Source organism: Argopecten irradians, chromosome 6, assembly GCF_041381155.1.
Source record: "Argopecten irradians isolate NY chromosome 6, Ai_NY, whole genome shotgun sequence".
NCBI lineage: Eukaryota > Metazoa > Mollusca > Bivalvia > Pectinida > Pectinidae > Argopecten > Argopecten irradians.
In genome coordinates, this window is record NC_091139.1 from 25,244,165 (window position 1) to 25,261,445 (window position 17,281).

At 37.8% G+C, this 17,281-nt stretch overlaps 1 protein-coding gene across 11 annotated transcripts in view; it reads right to left on the reverse strand.

Annotated features, from left to right (window-relative positions):
- Positions 1-17,281, reverse strand: part of LOC138325431 (single-stranded DNA-binding protein 3-like) — a 105,193-nt gene that overhangs the window by 56,737 nt on the left and 31,175 nt on the right. For all 11 annotated transcript variants that reach the window (XM_069271100.1, XM_069271093.1, XM_069271095.1 and 8 more), the window contains one exon: positions 288-374. In XM_069271100.1, the coding sequence (XP_069127201.1) occupies positions 288-374 (87 nt within the window). The remainder of the gene's footprint in view (positions 1-287; positions 375-17,281) is intronic.

Consider the following 17,281-nt stretch of genomic DNA (forward strand, 5'->3'; position numbering starts at 1 on the left):
CAGGCCTATGCATTTCTTTGAGCTACATCCAGGAAACAGTTTGATGAAACACAGTGGTACAGTTTCCTCATCTATAGTATGTAGGATTTTTTTTTTTTTGTAAAATCCTTTGTTTAAGGTGACGCAGCAATTCTTCTTTGTTTCTGTAGAATCACATCTCAACCATGCCAGGCAGGTCTTCTCCATCGGTGTAAACATTTCCCTTTTGAGGAAACCTTTACAAAGCTAAAACTTTCGAAGAACAACAAGGAAGGCTTCAGATAAAGCGAAAATGATTTACAACTTACCGGAAAAAAGCCTGGTGGCATTGGACCTCCTGGCATTCCGTCTTGCGGTGGCATCTGTCCCAGCGGACTAGGTGCTGGGCCTGCATTCTGTAACAAAGAGGTCAAAATTTAGGTCACAAGATAGGGTCAAAATGTAGGTCACATTACTTTAAAAGATTTTGTATTTCAGTCAGTAAATCTGATCAACCTGACAATTTCTTCAAGTACAATAGTTTGACCCGAAAGATATGAAAAACAAAAGATAACACATATTTGTAATTGTTTCTTTATCCTGAAGGTAAAAATAGCTCTAAATAGTGTTCAACTTGTTTTCTATGGATTACAAAATTGAGCATTGAAATCTGACAATCGTTTACTGCAAATGAAAATCAATTTATATGTTAAGGATGCTCCACTGCCGACAGACCAAAAATGGTACTCATCATTTGAACAACAATTGGTATTTAATCATGTATATATATGTATAATTAACACAAAAAATAATATAAAACAATTCATTTTTTGCTTTTGTGCATGCACAGTCATAACTCCATTCTTTATAGAACATAGTGCCACGGATTTTTTTCGGGATGCAATTAATTATTTCTAATATTTAAGTAAAACTAGAAGCTCAAATTTTTCAATGGTGGTAATGGTGTAAAGTAAGAAACTTTTGTAACTGAAGAGAAATACTAAATCGCCTGATCCTGTTTTTGATAGTGAATAAATACCATTTGTCAGCAGTGGAGCATCTTTAAAAGATGCATGTTTTCGTTTTATATCCCATCACTGTCATTCAAAGATGGAGGTGGATAAAAACCAGAGTACCCGGAGAAAACCATTGACCAATGGGCAGTATATCTGGCAACTGCTTCATGAGTATGTTTTGTAAAGATGTTTATAATTTCTACAGTCTGATCACTAGCATACCCTCTAACAAATACCATCATCTAAACTCGTTTTCTACTGGGAGTGATCTCCCTTGATTCACAATACTGGCCTCATGACACATGTGTACACATTCCAAACAGAAATCAAAGTGCCAATGCCACTCATAGATGCTGTGAATGAAGGACTCAAACAAAGGAATTAATAAAGAAATTGGTTTTTCATTTAAATATATAATTTAGTAAACTATACATAAGTGTGCAGTGTTGAATTTCGGAATTTAACAAAAAATATTTACGATATACCCTATTTATTTTATGATATATGAAGTTTTTCAAGAACAATAAGTCGAATAACTTATTATCCTGAAAAAACTGTAATTTTTTTTTTTTTAAATTATTTTTGAAATAACGATTTCAACACCAATGAAACCAGAAACACAAATACATATATGTATATATGTTTCTAATAAAACCGTTCAGAATGTAAAAACTGTATATTTGTAGAAACATCGCAAACCTGTACCAGAAAAACACCATGCACAGGAGAAACGTCTAAAATATAACTTTATCTAATACTCAGAAGTCATACAAAACAAAAACAACAAGAGGAAATTTGTCATAAAGAAGGATCCCAGATGGTGAGTGACTTGCAATCTAACACACTAACATAAAGACTGATGTTAACATAACCATGTGCTAGATTTTCCAACTGAGAAAAGACAGAAGAAGCAACAAATTCAACCACCGTCAGATTTATTCCAAGCTAGATTTTATACACATTAACTCAAACGGTTTTGTTAGTCTAGACCAAAATTATTACTACTTATTCAAAATGCATTTTACTTCAATACGTTTAATTATGAGTTCTTCCATAGTCCTTATTTTGAAAAACAAAGTTTGAACACATTTCTTAACTGCCATCTAATATCACATATCAATATATATGTTAACTGTGAAAGAGGTTAATGATAGGTTTTCAAAAATTCCTGTTATTTATCGGCATCAAAAGTCAATAATTGTTTTGTTAAAGATTAAGCTTGATTACATAGGATACTTATTCTATCAAAATTCCTGCAGTTCCAAAAGGAAATTTCAACATTAAATTTCGCTCTAATATTCACAAAGATGGTTTCAATGAGTAAAACAGACAAATAGTCTATCAATGCTTGAAAAGTGTCACCAACAATTCATACACATCAAGTTATAAATAGCTTATCATTGGTACGTTTATTCTTTAGAATCATTCACATAAACTATAGAACAAAAGACATATAAGAGAGCCCCTCCCAAATAAACCTTTTCTGAAATTGATGTCGGAAGGTAAAATATAGGTCACAGTGACCTGATTTTGGTATGTGACAAACAGCTTCATCTAAATGAACCCAGCATGAAGTTTTAATATTGTAATAACATTTTTATTAACAATGCTGATAAAAGGTCAAAACTTGGGTCATAGTGAACAGTTTATTATATGCCAAAGTATTTTAATATGCCAAAGTATCTCTCCTTTTTTACACCCATACACTAAGCATGAATTTTTAGTGCCTTATAATATATGTGATACATCCCAGACAAGCCTTTTCTTAAAATGAGGTTGAAGGTCAAAATAAAGGTCACAGTGACCTGGTTTTAGTATGCAACACATGCACACTGTCTTACCTAAATGGAGCCACATACCAAGTTTAAAACAGGTGCATGATAATAAGACGTGGTAGCAAGCTTTTAAAAATAAGTCAAATCAAAATGATGTAGACTTCTAAATAATAAGTTTAGACAGCAATAGTCTCTGGCAAATAATGCTGGCTTTCCCTGTCTTTTTTAAACATCAAGTCAACAATTTACAGAAATAAGAATCAGTATATTGCCAAGTACCAGCTACCATTGATTTTCAATCTATTTTTTCTTTCCTTTTTTTGCTTTTCAACACCCTTAAACATATTCCATACCTTACTCTCCCTAAAAACACACTTTTCTTATTCTTGCAGAGTGTTAGATTAAAGAAAACCTGTGAATTTAATAAATATTAAATTCAAAGACAAGCGACTCTCCATATCAATTGAATATTTTTTGTTCCCTTCTGGTGAGACTTTTACCATATGCTGTGTACAAATTACTGTACCACTTCCAAGTTCCGTTTCTGATGTGCTCTGCTTTTGAACTTTATAGACAGATACATTTTATTTCAACAGAAGTACCACACAACCCCAGATATTCCAAACGAGGTATCTATTTCATGAAAACCTCTACTACATCAAATTACATTTTTAGCATTATATTTTTGATGAGCTAGAGTAACCAAAGGGCAAGTTTTACGGTCTGGAGCCCCAAGTTTGTGTAGACCCTGTAGATTACAGACAATGTGTTCTTCTGAAGTCTTTCTACCACATACAACATTAAGACTGAAGTGGATTACACATTGAGTAGGAGGATGTATTATACCTCTACAAACTCATCACAGTACAATCTGAATTAAATTGAATCTTATCACAAGTTGTTGTTAAACCAACTTTCTTTCGTGTGTGATTTATTTTAGCGATCATGTTAAATTCGCAAAAAGCTTATCTGCCCATATTGCTTTCTTGAATTGAATTCTAGCACAATTAAATTCTCCACAATTTGATTTCTTGAATTGAATTGAATTCTTGCACAATTAAATTCAGAGATATCTTCATATAATTTTAAATCCGCGGACATATTTTGAAATGAAAATCGCGAAATTTAAGAGCCACGAAAGGCAGTTGATTTACCGTATACAGATTTTCAATGTTGGGACTTTTATAATCCTTGTGCAGATTCCTATCTCGAACCAAAAAATAAATCTTAGATACCCATATTAGCAAGCAACTTGCAACTTGGCCCAATATAAATTTCAGGAAGTTATCACGTCTAAAGAACTGATATTGTGTATTTCATCGAAGAAGATAACACAAAATTTTAACAACTTACAAACTGCCATTTTATTTTATATATGACCTGAAATTTCTGTTTTTCATTTTTCTGAAGGTTGAAATTTTCCATTTAAACCTAAATTTTCCACAGGCAAAATTCATTTTACTATTGTATAATCTGTCCTTTTTTCATTCCAAAGAATTGATTTTACAGTATCTATAAATACATAGGTTTACCTACACATGTGGGCTGTGTAAATTATGATACAATGAATTTTTCATTAGACTAGTATTTATGATGATAAAACTGCGTTTTCTGATTGAAGACAGCAAGACAGCCATTGGATGGTGTGAGAACTTGTCCTAACAATTCCAATCTCGGTGCCCCATTTACCGAGCCCATCACACACACACACTCACACACACACTGTCCCTTTAAACCCGGCCAACCCCTAGTACTGTCAGTATCAACATTATCGATCCATCCTGAGCTGACCAGCTTGCCACAATGGTTGGGTGCCGATCAGCATTGTGTGTGCGGGTTTGTGTGTATATATAGTAAACATGTACCCTGCCGTCACACAATACAAGGGTGGCCTACTATCTGGTCACCCAAGCGTGACACACGTGTCAACATGTTTATACACAGCGGCCTTATCTTACCTGGCCCCAACATGGATCACCGACCTTACAACCCTCACCTTAGTATACTACATCTCAACAACATGTGTGTACTGCATGTGTTCAATATAGACATATATCTAAACATAGGTATTGTAGTGCTATAATCAATATACAGACCAGAGTTCACTGTCACCGATACAAAATCAAGTGTAACACAGTGCCAGGCAGGAGTTCGAACCCCGGACCTCCACACGAAAGCCAAATACTCTACAAAAGACATCTGATTGCAGATGATCAACCGAGTCGAATTTCACTGTACTCTTCCCTCAAAGAAACCCAAGACCTTATACCACCACCACAGTTGTTAAGTTGAGTGCCAAATCTATAGCCAGGGAGGAGAAAATGTAATGGTCAGACCAGGTTTGAACTCAGGCCTCTGTAAACTTGCTGGATGCCGTAGAAATTGAGTTATATTTCTGGTTACCAACAATGAACCCAGTCATTCCTGATTTAGTAGTAAAGTAGCCAATAGCTTGTGTGTTGTGCCCAGTAATGTAGCCAATAGCTTGTGTGTTGTGACCAATCATGTAGCCAATAGCTTGTGTGTTGTGCCCAGTAATGTAGCCAATAGCTTGTGTGTTGTGTCCAGTCATGTAGCCAATAGCTTGTGTGTGTGTAGCCAATAGCTTGTGTGTTGTGCCCAGTCATGTAGCCAATAGCTTGTGTGTTGTGTCCAGTCATGTAGCCAATAGCTTGTGTGTTGTGCCCAGTCATGTAGCCAATAGCTTGTGTGTTGTGCCCAGTAATGTAGCCAATAGCTTGTGTGTTGTGCCCAGTAATGTAGCCAATAGCTTGTGTGTTGTGACCGAAATGTAGCCAATAGCTTGTGTGTTGTGCCCAGTAATGTAGCCAATAGCTTGTGTGTTGTGTCCAGTCATGTAGCCAATATCTTGTGTGTTGTGCCCAGTAATGTAGCCAATAGCTTGTGTGTTGTGCCCAGTCATGTAGCCAATAGCTTGTGTGTTGTGTCCAGTCATGTAGCCAATAGCTTGTGTGTTGTGCCCAGTAATGTAGCCAATAGCTTGTGTGTTGTGCCAGTCATGTAGCCAATACTTGTGTGTTGTGCCCAGTGCCATGTAGCCATGTAGCCAATAGCTTGTGTGTTGTGCCCAGTATGTAGCCAATAGCTTGTGTGTTGTGCCAGTAATGTAGCCAATAGCTTGTGTGTTGTGCCCAATAATGTAGCCAATAGCTTGTGTGTTGTGACCGAAATGTAGCCAATAGCTTGTGTGTTGTGACCGAAATGTAGCCAATAGCTTGTGTGTTGTGCCCAGTAATGTAGCCAATATCTTGTGTGTTGTGCCCAGTAATGTAGCCAATAGCTTGTGTGTTGTGCCCAGTAATGTAGCCAATAGCTTGTGTGTTGTGTCCAGTCATGTAGCCAATATCTTGTGTGTTGTGCCCAGTAATGTAGCCAATAGCTTGTGTGTTGTGCCCAGTCATGTAGCCAATAGCTTGTGTGTTGTGCCCAGTAATGTAGCCAATAGCTTGTGTGTTGTGTCCAGTAATGTAGCCAATAGCTTGTGTGTTGTGTCCAGTCATGTAGCCAATAGCTTGTGTGTTTTGTGCCCAGTCATGTAGCCAATAGCTTGTGTGTTGTGCCCAGTAATGTAGCCAATAGCTTGTGTGTTGTGTCCAGTCATGTAGCCAATAGCTTGTGTGTTGTGTCCAGTCATGTAGCCAATAGCTTGTGTGTTGTGTCCAGTCATGTAGCCAATAGCTTGTGTGTTGTGCCCAGTCATGTAGCCAATAGCTTGTGTGTTGTGTCCAGTCATGTAGCCAATAGCTTGTGTATTGTTGTGCCCAGTAATGCAGCCGATAGCTTGTGTTGTGCCCAGTAATTTAGCCAATATCTTGTGTGTTGTAACCAATAATGTAGCCAATAACTTGTGTTATGACCAGTAATGTAGCGAATACCTTGTGGGTTGTGACGGAAATGTAGTCAATAGCTTGTGTGTTGTGCATAGTAATGTAGCCAATAGCTTGTGTGTTGTGACCAGTCATGTAGCCAATAGCTTGAGTTCAAATACCATTCCTAATTTCAATATAAACTAGAACAGTCATCTAAGATGCGAACTTATACAGCACACCCCCCCCCACTTCATTTTGTAATAAAGGGGTATTACTCTGAAACAACAGGTGACAATATCTTGTTTAGATATTGATAATACATATTTAGTATAAGAATTATTGCCATCAGGTTTCATTGACATCCCTTCAGTAGTTTAGAAGCTTGAAAAGTAGTTTGTTAACAGTTTTATAACTAAGGGGCATAACTTTCGGTATATAATAGTCATTTCTATTTTCTTCTGGGCCAACCAGTAATCAACTGTCATTCAAAATCTATAGATAAGGGAATTATAATTGGTTACATTTCCAAATCTAGTTAGTAAGGCTGAATGATGGTAATAAGGAATAGCTTGTACTCCTTCTGTCCAGGTCTGAAGAATCTCTAGGTGTAAAGTTTCACCCAATCATGTTAAATTTGAAATATGAAGTGGTCAAATGATCTACTAATATACTTGACGAAAAGAAACAGATTGATGAAATCTTATTGTATCATAGGGATAACAATCAAGCACCACTGACAATCTATCAGACATGAAGTGCTAGACACAGATACCGAAGGGCTGTCTAAAATTTAAAGTTACAAGCCTTCCACCTATAAAGATTCTTCAAGATGTCAACATTAAATCATTCAAGCATAAATAATATTGTTCTAATTGAGATTTGTTCTTATTGAGATTTTAATCTGGATATTTCTTCAGTTTGAAACTTAAGGTATTATACACACATATATGTCACATGGGCACTGGCTTCACCCACAAACATTTAACTGTAATATATGTAGACTTCTATACCCTAGCCTTGTGTACCTCACCAAATTACACCACAATATCTACCTGTCAGTTCACCAGGTACGTTTGTTTACCAGTAAGGTATTATCTCTGTATCTTAAACATCCTTGTTACATGTTTTAACAGGAAAGGCAATACCATGAAACGTCATAGTACCCTGCTGTAACAAGAAAGGAAATACCATGAAACATCCTAGTACCCTGTTGTAACAGGAATGGAAATACCAAGAAACATCCTAGTACCTTGCTGTAACAGGATGGAAATCCATGAAACATCCTAGTACCCTGTTGTAACAGGAATGGAAATACCAAGAAACATCCTAGTACCCTGTTGTAACAGGAATGGAAATACCAAGAAACATCCTAGTACCTTGTTGTAACAGGAATGGAAATACCAAGAAACATCCTAGTACCTTGTTGTAACAGGATGGAAATCCATGAAACATCCTAGTACCCTGTTGTAACAGGAATGGAAATACCAAGAAACATCCTAGTACCCTGTTGTAACAGGAATGGAAATACCAAGAAACATCCTAGTACCTTGCTGTAACAGGATGGAAATCCATGAAACATCCTAGTACCCTGTTGTAACAGGAATGGAAATACCAAGAAACATCCTAGTACCCTGCTGTAACAGGATGGAAATACCATGAAACATCCTAGTACCCTGCTGTAACAGGAATGGAAATACCATGAAACATCCTAGTACCCTCCTGTAACAGGAATGGAAATACCATGAAACATCCTAGTACCCTGCTGTAACAGAATGGAAATACCATGAAACATCCTAGTACCCTGCTGTAACAGGAATAGAAATACCATGAAACATCCTAGTACCCTGCTGTACCAGGAATGGAAATACCATGAAACATCCTAGTACCCTCCTGTAACAGGAATAGAAATACCATGAAACATCCTAGTACCCTCCTGTAACAAGAATGGAAATACCATGGAACATCCTAGTACCCTGCTGTAACAGTAAATGAAATACCATGAAAAATCCTAGTACCCAGCTGTAAGAGGAATGGAAATACCATGAAACATCCTAGTACCCTCCTGTTACAGGAATGGAAATACCATGAAACATCCTAGTACCCTGCTGTAACAAGAATGGAAATACCATGAAACATCCTAGTACCCTGCTGTAACAGGATGGAAATCCATGAAACATCCTAGTACCCTGTTGTAGCAGGAATGGAAATACCATGAAACATCCTAGTACACTGCTGTAACAGGATGGAAATAGCATGAAACATCCTAGTACCCTCCTGAACAGGAATGGAAATACCATGAAACATCCTAGTACCCTGCTGTAACAGGATGGAAATACCATGAAACATCCTAGTACCCTGCTGTACCAGGAATGGAAATACCATGAAACATCCTAGTACCCTCCTGAACAGGAATGGAAATACCATGAAACATCCTAGTACCCTCCTGAACAAGAATGGTAATACCATGAAACATCCTAGTACCCTCCTGAACAGGAATGGAAATACCATGAAACATCCTAGTACCCTCCTGAACAGGAATGGAAATACCATGAAACATCCTAGTACCCTGCTGTAACAAGAATGGAAATACCATGAAACATCCTTGTACCCTCCTGTTACAGGAATGGAAATACCATGAAACTAAAGAGGACTTCCAAAGCTCCATATTATTTCTAACTAACTCTGTTTGATAACAATATGTGGAAATTAAATTGGTAATTCCCAACTTGTCAAAAATGACATGTTGTCATTGTTGATCATCCAAATGCGGCCTTCATAATTTCATCAAGTGATCAAAGTATGAATTCAAATACTTAAAAATTGCAACTAGTGAACTGGATTGAACCCTGATATTCGGGGCCCTTATTTGGAACATTCAACTTAGCATCTTTGATTTCAAATCCTTCAATATTTTGATCAAAGCCATGAATATAAGCCTTTCATCTATACCATTGCTAAATGAACTTTGGACTCCCTAACATTACTAGGACTCCACAGCCTGACAAGGGGCTTATTACCTGATGTATTCATTGAACAATCCTTTTAGATTTGGAAGGAGCAATAGAGATGCTTACTATGCTTGGACTCCTGGTTCTATTCTTGCTGCATTATTAAAACTGAAATAAATCTATAATTCTGTTTATATTTTGTTTTGTTTGAGTTCAAATAAATATAGATTTTGACAATTTTTTCAGTATTCTCTTTAATTTCTTTTCCTTTACATATTTCTTTGAATTGATCAACTACTACCTAAAGCTCATACACTAAAAGATCTGGCTCCACAAATATTTTTCATTCTTTTTATTCTACAGACATAAAAAAAATGTTTGGCATTTCTTCCTTTTTATCGCCATGGTGACCACATGTGAACTTGTAGTGGTACTTCCTGAATAACACAAGGTTCCAGCCATGTGGCCATCTGTCACAAGCATAGCGGTGTGGATCAGTCCTTGTCACTGACATGCTTGTATCAAATGAGGACAACTGTGCTATGATCAGACAGACTCTTTCTGTCTATAAATCTTGCTACATGTATACAAATGAAGGTAATGTACCATTTTCAAATCTGGGATTATAAATACTTATATGAACAAACTATTACCTGATTTGGCACACATCTTTGGATAAAACAATTCTATATGGATGGTACTTGCATATTTATGTTTTGGGTAAACAGGAAAAGTCATTCTGCCAAAAACTGAATGGCATAAAGACAACAGAAGTGAATAAAAATATCTTCAGATAATATATGTATGTTTTTTTTTTAATTTTAAGTTTTTTTTTTGTGTTCTACAGATCGCTTTTTCCAAATCTTACTGAATCATACTGTTCTTTTACAACATGTAATACCATGGCATTGTGTACCAAATGAACACAGTATGCGTGAACAAGCAAGAGTCAACATTCCACGCTAAGGCAAGGTAAAACTTGCATTGAAACCGCCTTGTTTCAAACACAGCAGCATTCCCAGTTGTGCAAACACATCAAAAATCAATAGCAGAAACAGCAGATCAATGAATCAGTAAATCGTCAATGTCAACACGGCGCCGCCAATGTACCACGAGGCAAAAGGATTCTGGATTTGTCACATATCCCTATCGGTACCAGTGCCAATAGGGAAGGGCATGGGTGTTGTGAAATAGTATAACATAGGAAAAGGTCAGGGGTCAAACCATGGACACCGTACCTTCAGCAACCTTCTAATTTAGAATGTTCAGTAAGCAGAATAACATGTTCAAGGATCATGGACAGAAAATACTGAACAAGTCGAACGTCAAGCTAGAATTAAGGGTCATGGGTCAGGACAGAAAACACTTTTTCTCTGTTTTATACATTATTAAATTTCTGGGGGAAAATGGGGGTAAAAACCTTAACAGCATCTGGTTTAATATGAAAGCAAAGGTTTGGGGGCTATGAGGAGTCATTACAAACAAAGAGAACACAATGAAAGGATGGACAGGGGTGTCCTAGGGAAGCCCAAGTTAGGTGGCTGCATGTCTACACAGTAGCTGTGACTTGGGGCCCCAGACTTACATAGCCATTTATTATTCTTCGATCAATATTGTAACGCTGCTGCCGGCAGGCTCGTGGTGCCCCAAGAAAGATGTGACCATGTAAATCAAAGTTGAAACTTGCATACAATTGTCTATGTACCGGTAGGTAGCTATATTTATAGTTAGGTAATATCTACCATATCAGTACTAAGTATTGGGTATTATGTTTGTGGTTGGAAAGTGTCAAGCACACATGAGGCAATGCCTGACTGGTGTCCCAGTGAGCCCACCAGTCTGTCTTAAGGTACTTGGCGTTCGCTCGACTGTGGCACACACTAGCTGAAGATCTGAAGCGTGACACCAGTAGCTTTTTGTCGCGCCTCACCGTGTGTGACCTCTTCCCTGTGCCTTGTTGTGTACCTGTCTTCTATGCTTCATATATAAACCTGTCGACTCTTCAGTGCACTCAAGCCAAGTACAATACACAGCTCAAACCGCGGGACAAAAACATTCGAACTCGACCAAATTGTCCCATGTAACACGGTCACTTATGTCTTGTGACCAATGAGACTCATTTACATGTTGTAAATATTGTACACATTCCTAACTATTCTCAATCACAGTAATCGAGACTGACATATTGAAACATAATTTTTGAAGCAGTTTATCAGTTGTGTGAAATTTTTGATCATGACTCATGGAGGGGGTTTAAATGGCCGATGTTCATTAGAAACTATCCAGAAATAAGCTGAATGGGAAACAGAGCGAAGATATCTATATGTTAATGTGTATCTACATAATAATTAAAGTCGTAATATCTATTTTTGTCATATCATTATTATTTTAAAATATCAAAATTGTAAAAAGGATCTCTTTGGTTGAGACATTTAAAATATCTTAACATTAAAAAAAAAAAAAAAACCCAAAAAAAAAAAACAAAGATTTTAATCAAATCTAAACCAACCAAGTGAAAAAAAAAATTTGGTCAAAACTACTATATAAGAATACTGATGCTTCATTGGATATAATTAGGCCAAAATACATTCTGGAAGTAGAAGGCTTACACTGACTCTGTATAATTAAATTTACTTCTCCCGATATTCACAAGTCAACTGTACATATGTGTAAACTATCCCCAACCAATTCTAGTGTGTTTGCACACCTTCCACTGTAGGGAATGGCCACGCTGCAACAGTTACACAACTCTCTGTGTGTGGTGGCTCTCGTGGCAATGTGGCTGCAGTTGGAGTGGCACTCACTCAAGTCTGCCTTTGCTTCAGAGTTAGAGATTGTTGGGCACAGGGTCTGGCGCTGCAGTTTTTCCTGGTTGTGCCGAGCTGCTCACAGAAGTACTCCCTGACAGTGTTAGTATGCTGGGGCGTGGTGAACTATGTAGGTATGATGATAGGAGGGATGGAAAGGGAATCTCTAGGGAAACTTGTCCAAAATCTTCATAAATTCAGACAAAACCTTAACAATTGTGTTGTTTTCATTTAAATTGAATTATTCAAATTATTAAATTGTTTTTTCCAGTTTCTGTTTATTTTAACACAAGACACTGGTTCAGACATAACATTATATAAGTAAAAAGTTAAGCTGTACAAGCCTGGAGTCGTATATTTGTGTATCACACTGGAGTTTGTTACCTGTCTTTACTGCTGATCTACCTGGGCACAACAAGCAGGTACACATATACACACACCTACATATGTACAGGCTTCCTGTACCTGCGATCATGACTTTTTTTTTTAGACCATTGTCTGGCATGGTGGCAATGTTTAAATGTGATCATAGACTCCTAGTTAGTTTTAAGGTGACCTACATAGACAACCAGTTGCTTTCCTTTTCACCTGCAGCTAACAACTGAGCAGCTTGAGAGGCACCCCAGGGGATTCTATCCTATACCTGATCAATATATATCCCTGTCGATGGGACCAAAGCCATCCACAGCCTCAATCACAGATCACCGCCGCCACCACTCATAAACACCTGACTGGTGGACCTGCACCAGGATACACGACACCTTGCTACATTTTAAACAGAATTTCGAATAATTTTTGACAGTGGACTGGGGGTATTTTGCGGAGTTGTGGTATCTCCCCGGGGGCCCCTCACGGTTCTATAGCTGTGCTATTGATTTCTACTCTAGCATGTGATAATTCTCTAGGCTGGCCAGGCCTACACCACAACACCAAGGAGAGGAGGGAGGACTATAGCTAAATAACTCCCAACTACCAGTCACTGTCCCTAAAATCAATACCCTCTCCCTATAGTACATCACTACATCCCCTCCCATCCCAAACACCCAGCCCAGCACACCATCAACAAACTCAGGACCCAGCATCAGGCCTGTCTTCAGTCTCACTTAAATACATATCTGTTACATCATCTCCCCCAAAACCTGAAATCCAGAACTTTTTCCAAGTGACAAAATCTGGTCTTCTGCCATGGGTTCCTTACAATTCTGTCCACATGTTAGTTGTAAGTAACAAAGAATGTGTCTGAATCATCTAATACGACATTGTAATGGATTATGGACAAGTCTTTGTTAGCAACAGAAAAACTAGCAAAGACTGAACATCTAGATTTATATTTTTGATATGCCTCATTTCTATTTAAAAACATACCAAAACTTTGATAATTCTTATTTTTGAACCTGTCAAAATAGTTTCTTTGAGGAAGAGGATTTTTTATCGGTAATCCTACTTTTAAAGTTCGGAAATAGTTTTTTTTCAAGATTTTCCACTAAAAACATATCCAAAGATCTTTAAGGATTTACAGTTTATTCTTGTATCTTATAATAGGTTACGTATAAGCCTAGGCTGGTATATAACATGGGTTAGGTCCCCTTCACTGGAAACTGCCTCAGAAGCAATGCCTACACACATACACATATGCTGCAGACTGCTGGTTCTGTGTATGGTGAATATTGAACTGTGTACATTTTTCATGAGTAATTTCTGTCTTGACCAAGGAATTTGTTGTTACACATGTATATGATAATCAGTTCCCTTTTTACTCCTATATCAGAATATAGCCTATACACAGGAGTGGGATTTTGTGTAGTTAAGTTCCCAAATCAATCCTTCATACAGAAGATAATGACCAAAATATACTTCATATATTATTCTTCAGAAAAAGTATACACACTGTAGAATTGATACAGGATACACATTCCATTCTGACCTTTATATGGATACAGGGGCACTAACAGGGATTATAAAACAATATTACCTGTTTGTAACCTTTTGTATATAAATTAATATTATGTATACTTAATTTCTCCCCTAGTGTCCCCCATGTTATTAGTAAAAGGGAACTTGAAGGGAAAATGGCAATTTATCTTTTACAAAATAAGTGTTGTATGAAGAAACGCTCCCCTTTTCCTGGTATGTGATTACCCCCATAGTCCCCCACACTGTACTAAATCTCATTCTAAGTGTTCAGGAGAACACCAGGATCTAAATATAGCTCTAGTAGTAAACAAGTGAAAGTCCAGCACTATGAACTCCCTGCTTTGCATGCTCAAACCCATGTACACCAAGGGGTCATCTCAAAACCCATTTTGACCTTACAATGAACTGTCCAGTACTTCTGCCCTTAGCTATTTAGTATCCTGTAATGATGATGTCCCAACAGTGTAAATCTCCTATAAACAGTACAATGCCTTGGTATTATTAGCCATCAATGCTAGTACAGTTATCGACTGGTATCAAGATTTTTTTTCTGCCAAATGATCAACCTTCATATGGTTCTATGGACACATCCACAGGGAAACAAGAGGCCCATGGGCCTTTACGGTCATCTGACTCATGGCACAAAAACAACAAAGTCACAGTATAAAGTAGTGGTTAACAATTAATATAAATAATACAAGGAACTCCTTATTTAAATAGGTAAGTTTCTGAAATAGGTAAATGTCATTTGTTGAACAAACTTGGTTGCCCTTCATCCATATATGGTTGTAACCCATTCAAGGATTAATATAAGGAGTCAGATTTTAAAGCCAAATTTCAGCTAAGCTCCCAGTTTGGACCTCCGCCGTACTATCCCCATGGGTCTTAGCCTGGTCCTTTATAAAATATGATTGTCCTCACCTAAAGTTCCCCCTTCTGAATCATTAAAACCCCTTTAGACCAATTTTCATTAAGATCAGAGACTGAAACCTTAAAACAGGAAGTGGGCCAGCGGCCATCTTGGAATACAATAATCTTTACGAAAATGTTTGCATGTTGTTCGGCATCAATTAAAACCCCTATAGACCAATTTTCATTGAGATCAGAGAGTGAAACCTGAAAACAGGAAGTGGGCCAGCTAAAATTAAGAAAATTTGCCCTTTTGAGGCCCTGCCCCTCTGACCCTAGGGGTCCAACCAAGCTCATTTATATAAAATATGATTGTCCTTCCCTAATGAAGTTTCACACCAAATATGGATGAAATCCATCAAAGGATGAAGGAGGAGTAGGATTTTAAAGCTTAAAATAAGAAAGTTTGCCCTTTTGGGGCCCCATCCCTCAGCCCTAGGAGTCGGACCAGGCTCATTTATATAAAACATGATTGTCCTTGCCCAATGATGTTTCACACTAAATATAAATGAAATCCATCCAAGGATGAAGGAGGAGTAGAATTTTAAAGCTTAAAATAAGATAATTTGCCCTTTGGGGGCCCCACCCCTCAGCCCCTAGGGGTCAGACCTATCTCAAATATATAAAATATGAATGTAGATACCTAATGATGTCAGCCCCTTCACACTAAATATGGATGATGAAATCCATCCAAGTGAAGAAGGAGGAGTAGGCAATTTAAAGCTAAAATAAGAAAATTTGCCCTTTTGGGGCCACACACCCCTCAGCACCCTAGGGGTCGGACCAGGCTCATTTATATAAAATATGATTTTCCTTCCCCAATGATGTTTTCAAACCAAATATGGATGAAATCCATCCAAGGATGAAGGAGGAGTAGGATTTTAAAGCTAAAATTAAGAAAATTTGCCCTTTTGGGGCCCCGCCCCTCTGACCCTAGGGGTTGGACCAGGCTCATTTATATAAAATATGATTGTCCTTCCCTAATGAAGTTTCACACCAAATATGGATGAAATCCATCCAAGGATGAAGGAGGAGTAGGATTTTAAAGCTAAAGTTAAGAAAATTTGCCCTTTTGGTGCCCCACCTCTCAGCCCCTAGGGGTCCGACCAGGCTCATTTATATAAAATATGATTGTCCTTCCCTAATGAAGTTTCACACCAAATATGGATGAAATCCATTCCAAGGAGGAAGGAGGAGTAGGAATTTAAAGCTAAAATAAGAAAATTTGCCCTTTTGGAGCCCCACCCCTCAGCCCCTAGGGGTCGGACCAGGCTCATTTATATAAAATATGATTGTCCTTCCCTAATGATGTTTCAAACCAAATATGGATGAAATCCATCCAAGGATGAAGGAGGAGTAGGATTTTAAAGCTAAAATTAAGAAAATTTGCCCTTTTGGGGCCCGCCCCTCTGACCCCAGGGGTCGGACCAGGCTCATTTATATAAAATATGATTTTCCTTCCCTAATGAAGTTTCACACCAAATATGGATGAAATCCATCCAAGGATGAAGGAGGAGTAGGATTTTAAAGCTAAAATTAAGAAAATTTGCCCTTTTGAGGCCCTGCCCCTCTGACCCTAGGGGTCCGACCAAGCTCATTTATATAAAATATGATTGTCCTTCCCTAATGAAGTTTCACACCAAAATATGGATGAAATCCATCCAAGGATGAAGGAGGAGTAAGATTTTAAAGCTAAAGTTAAGAAAATTTGCCCTTTTGGTGCCCCACCTCTCAGCCCCTAGGGGTCCGACCAGGCTCATTTATATAAAATATGATTGTCCTTCCCTAATGAAGTTTCACACCAAATATGGATGAAATCCATCCAAGGAGGAAGGAGGAGTAGGAATTTAAAGCTAAAATAAGAAAATTTGCCCTTTTGGAGCCCCACCCCTCAGCCCCTAGGGGTCGGACCAGGCTCATTTATATAAAATATGATTGTCCTTCCCCAATGATGTTTCAAACCAAATATGGATGAAATCCATCCAAGGATGAAGGAGGAGTAGGATTTTAAAGCTAAAATTAAGAAAATTTGCCCTTTTGGGGCCCCGCCCCTCTGACCCCAGGGGTCGGACCAGGCTCATTTATATAAAATATGATTTTCCTTCCCTAATGAAGTTTCACACC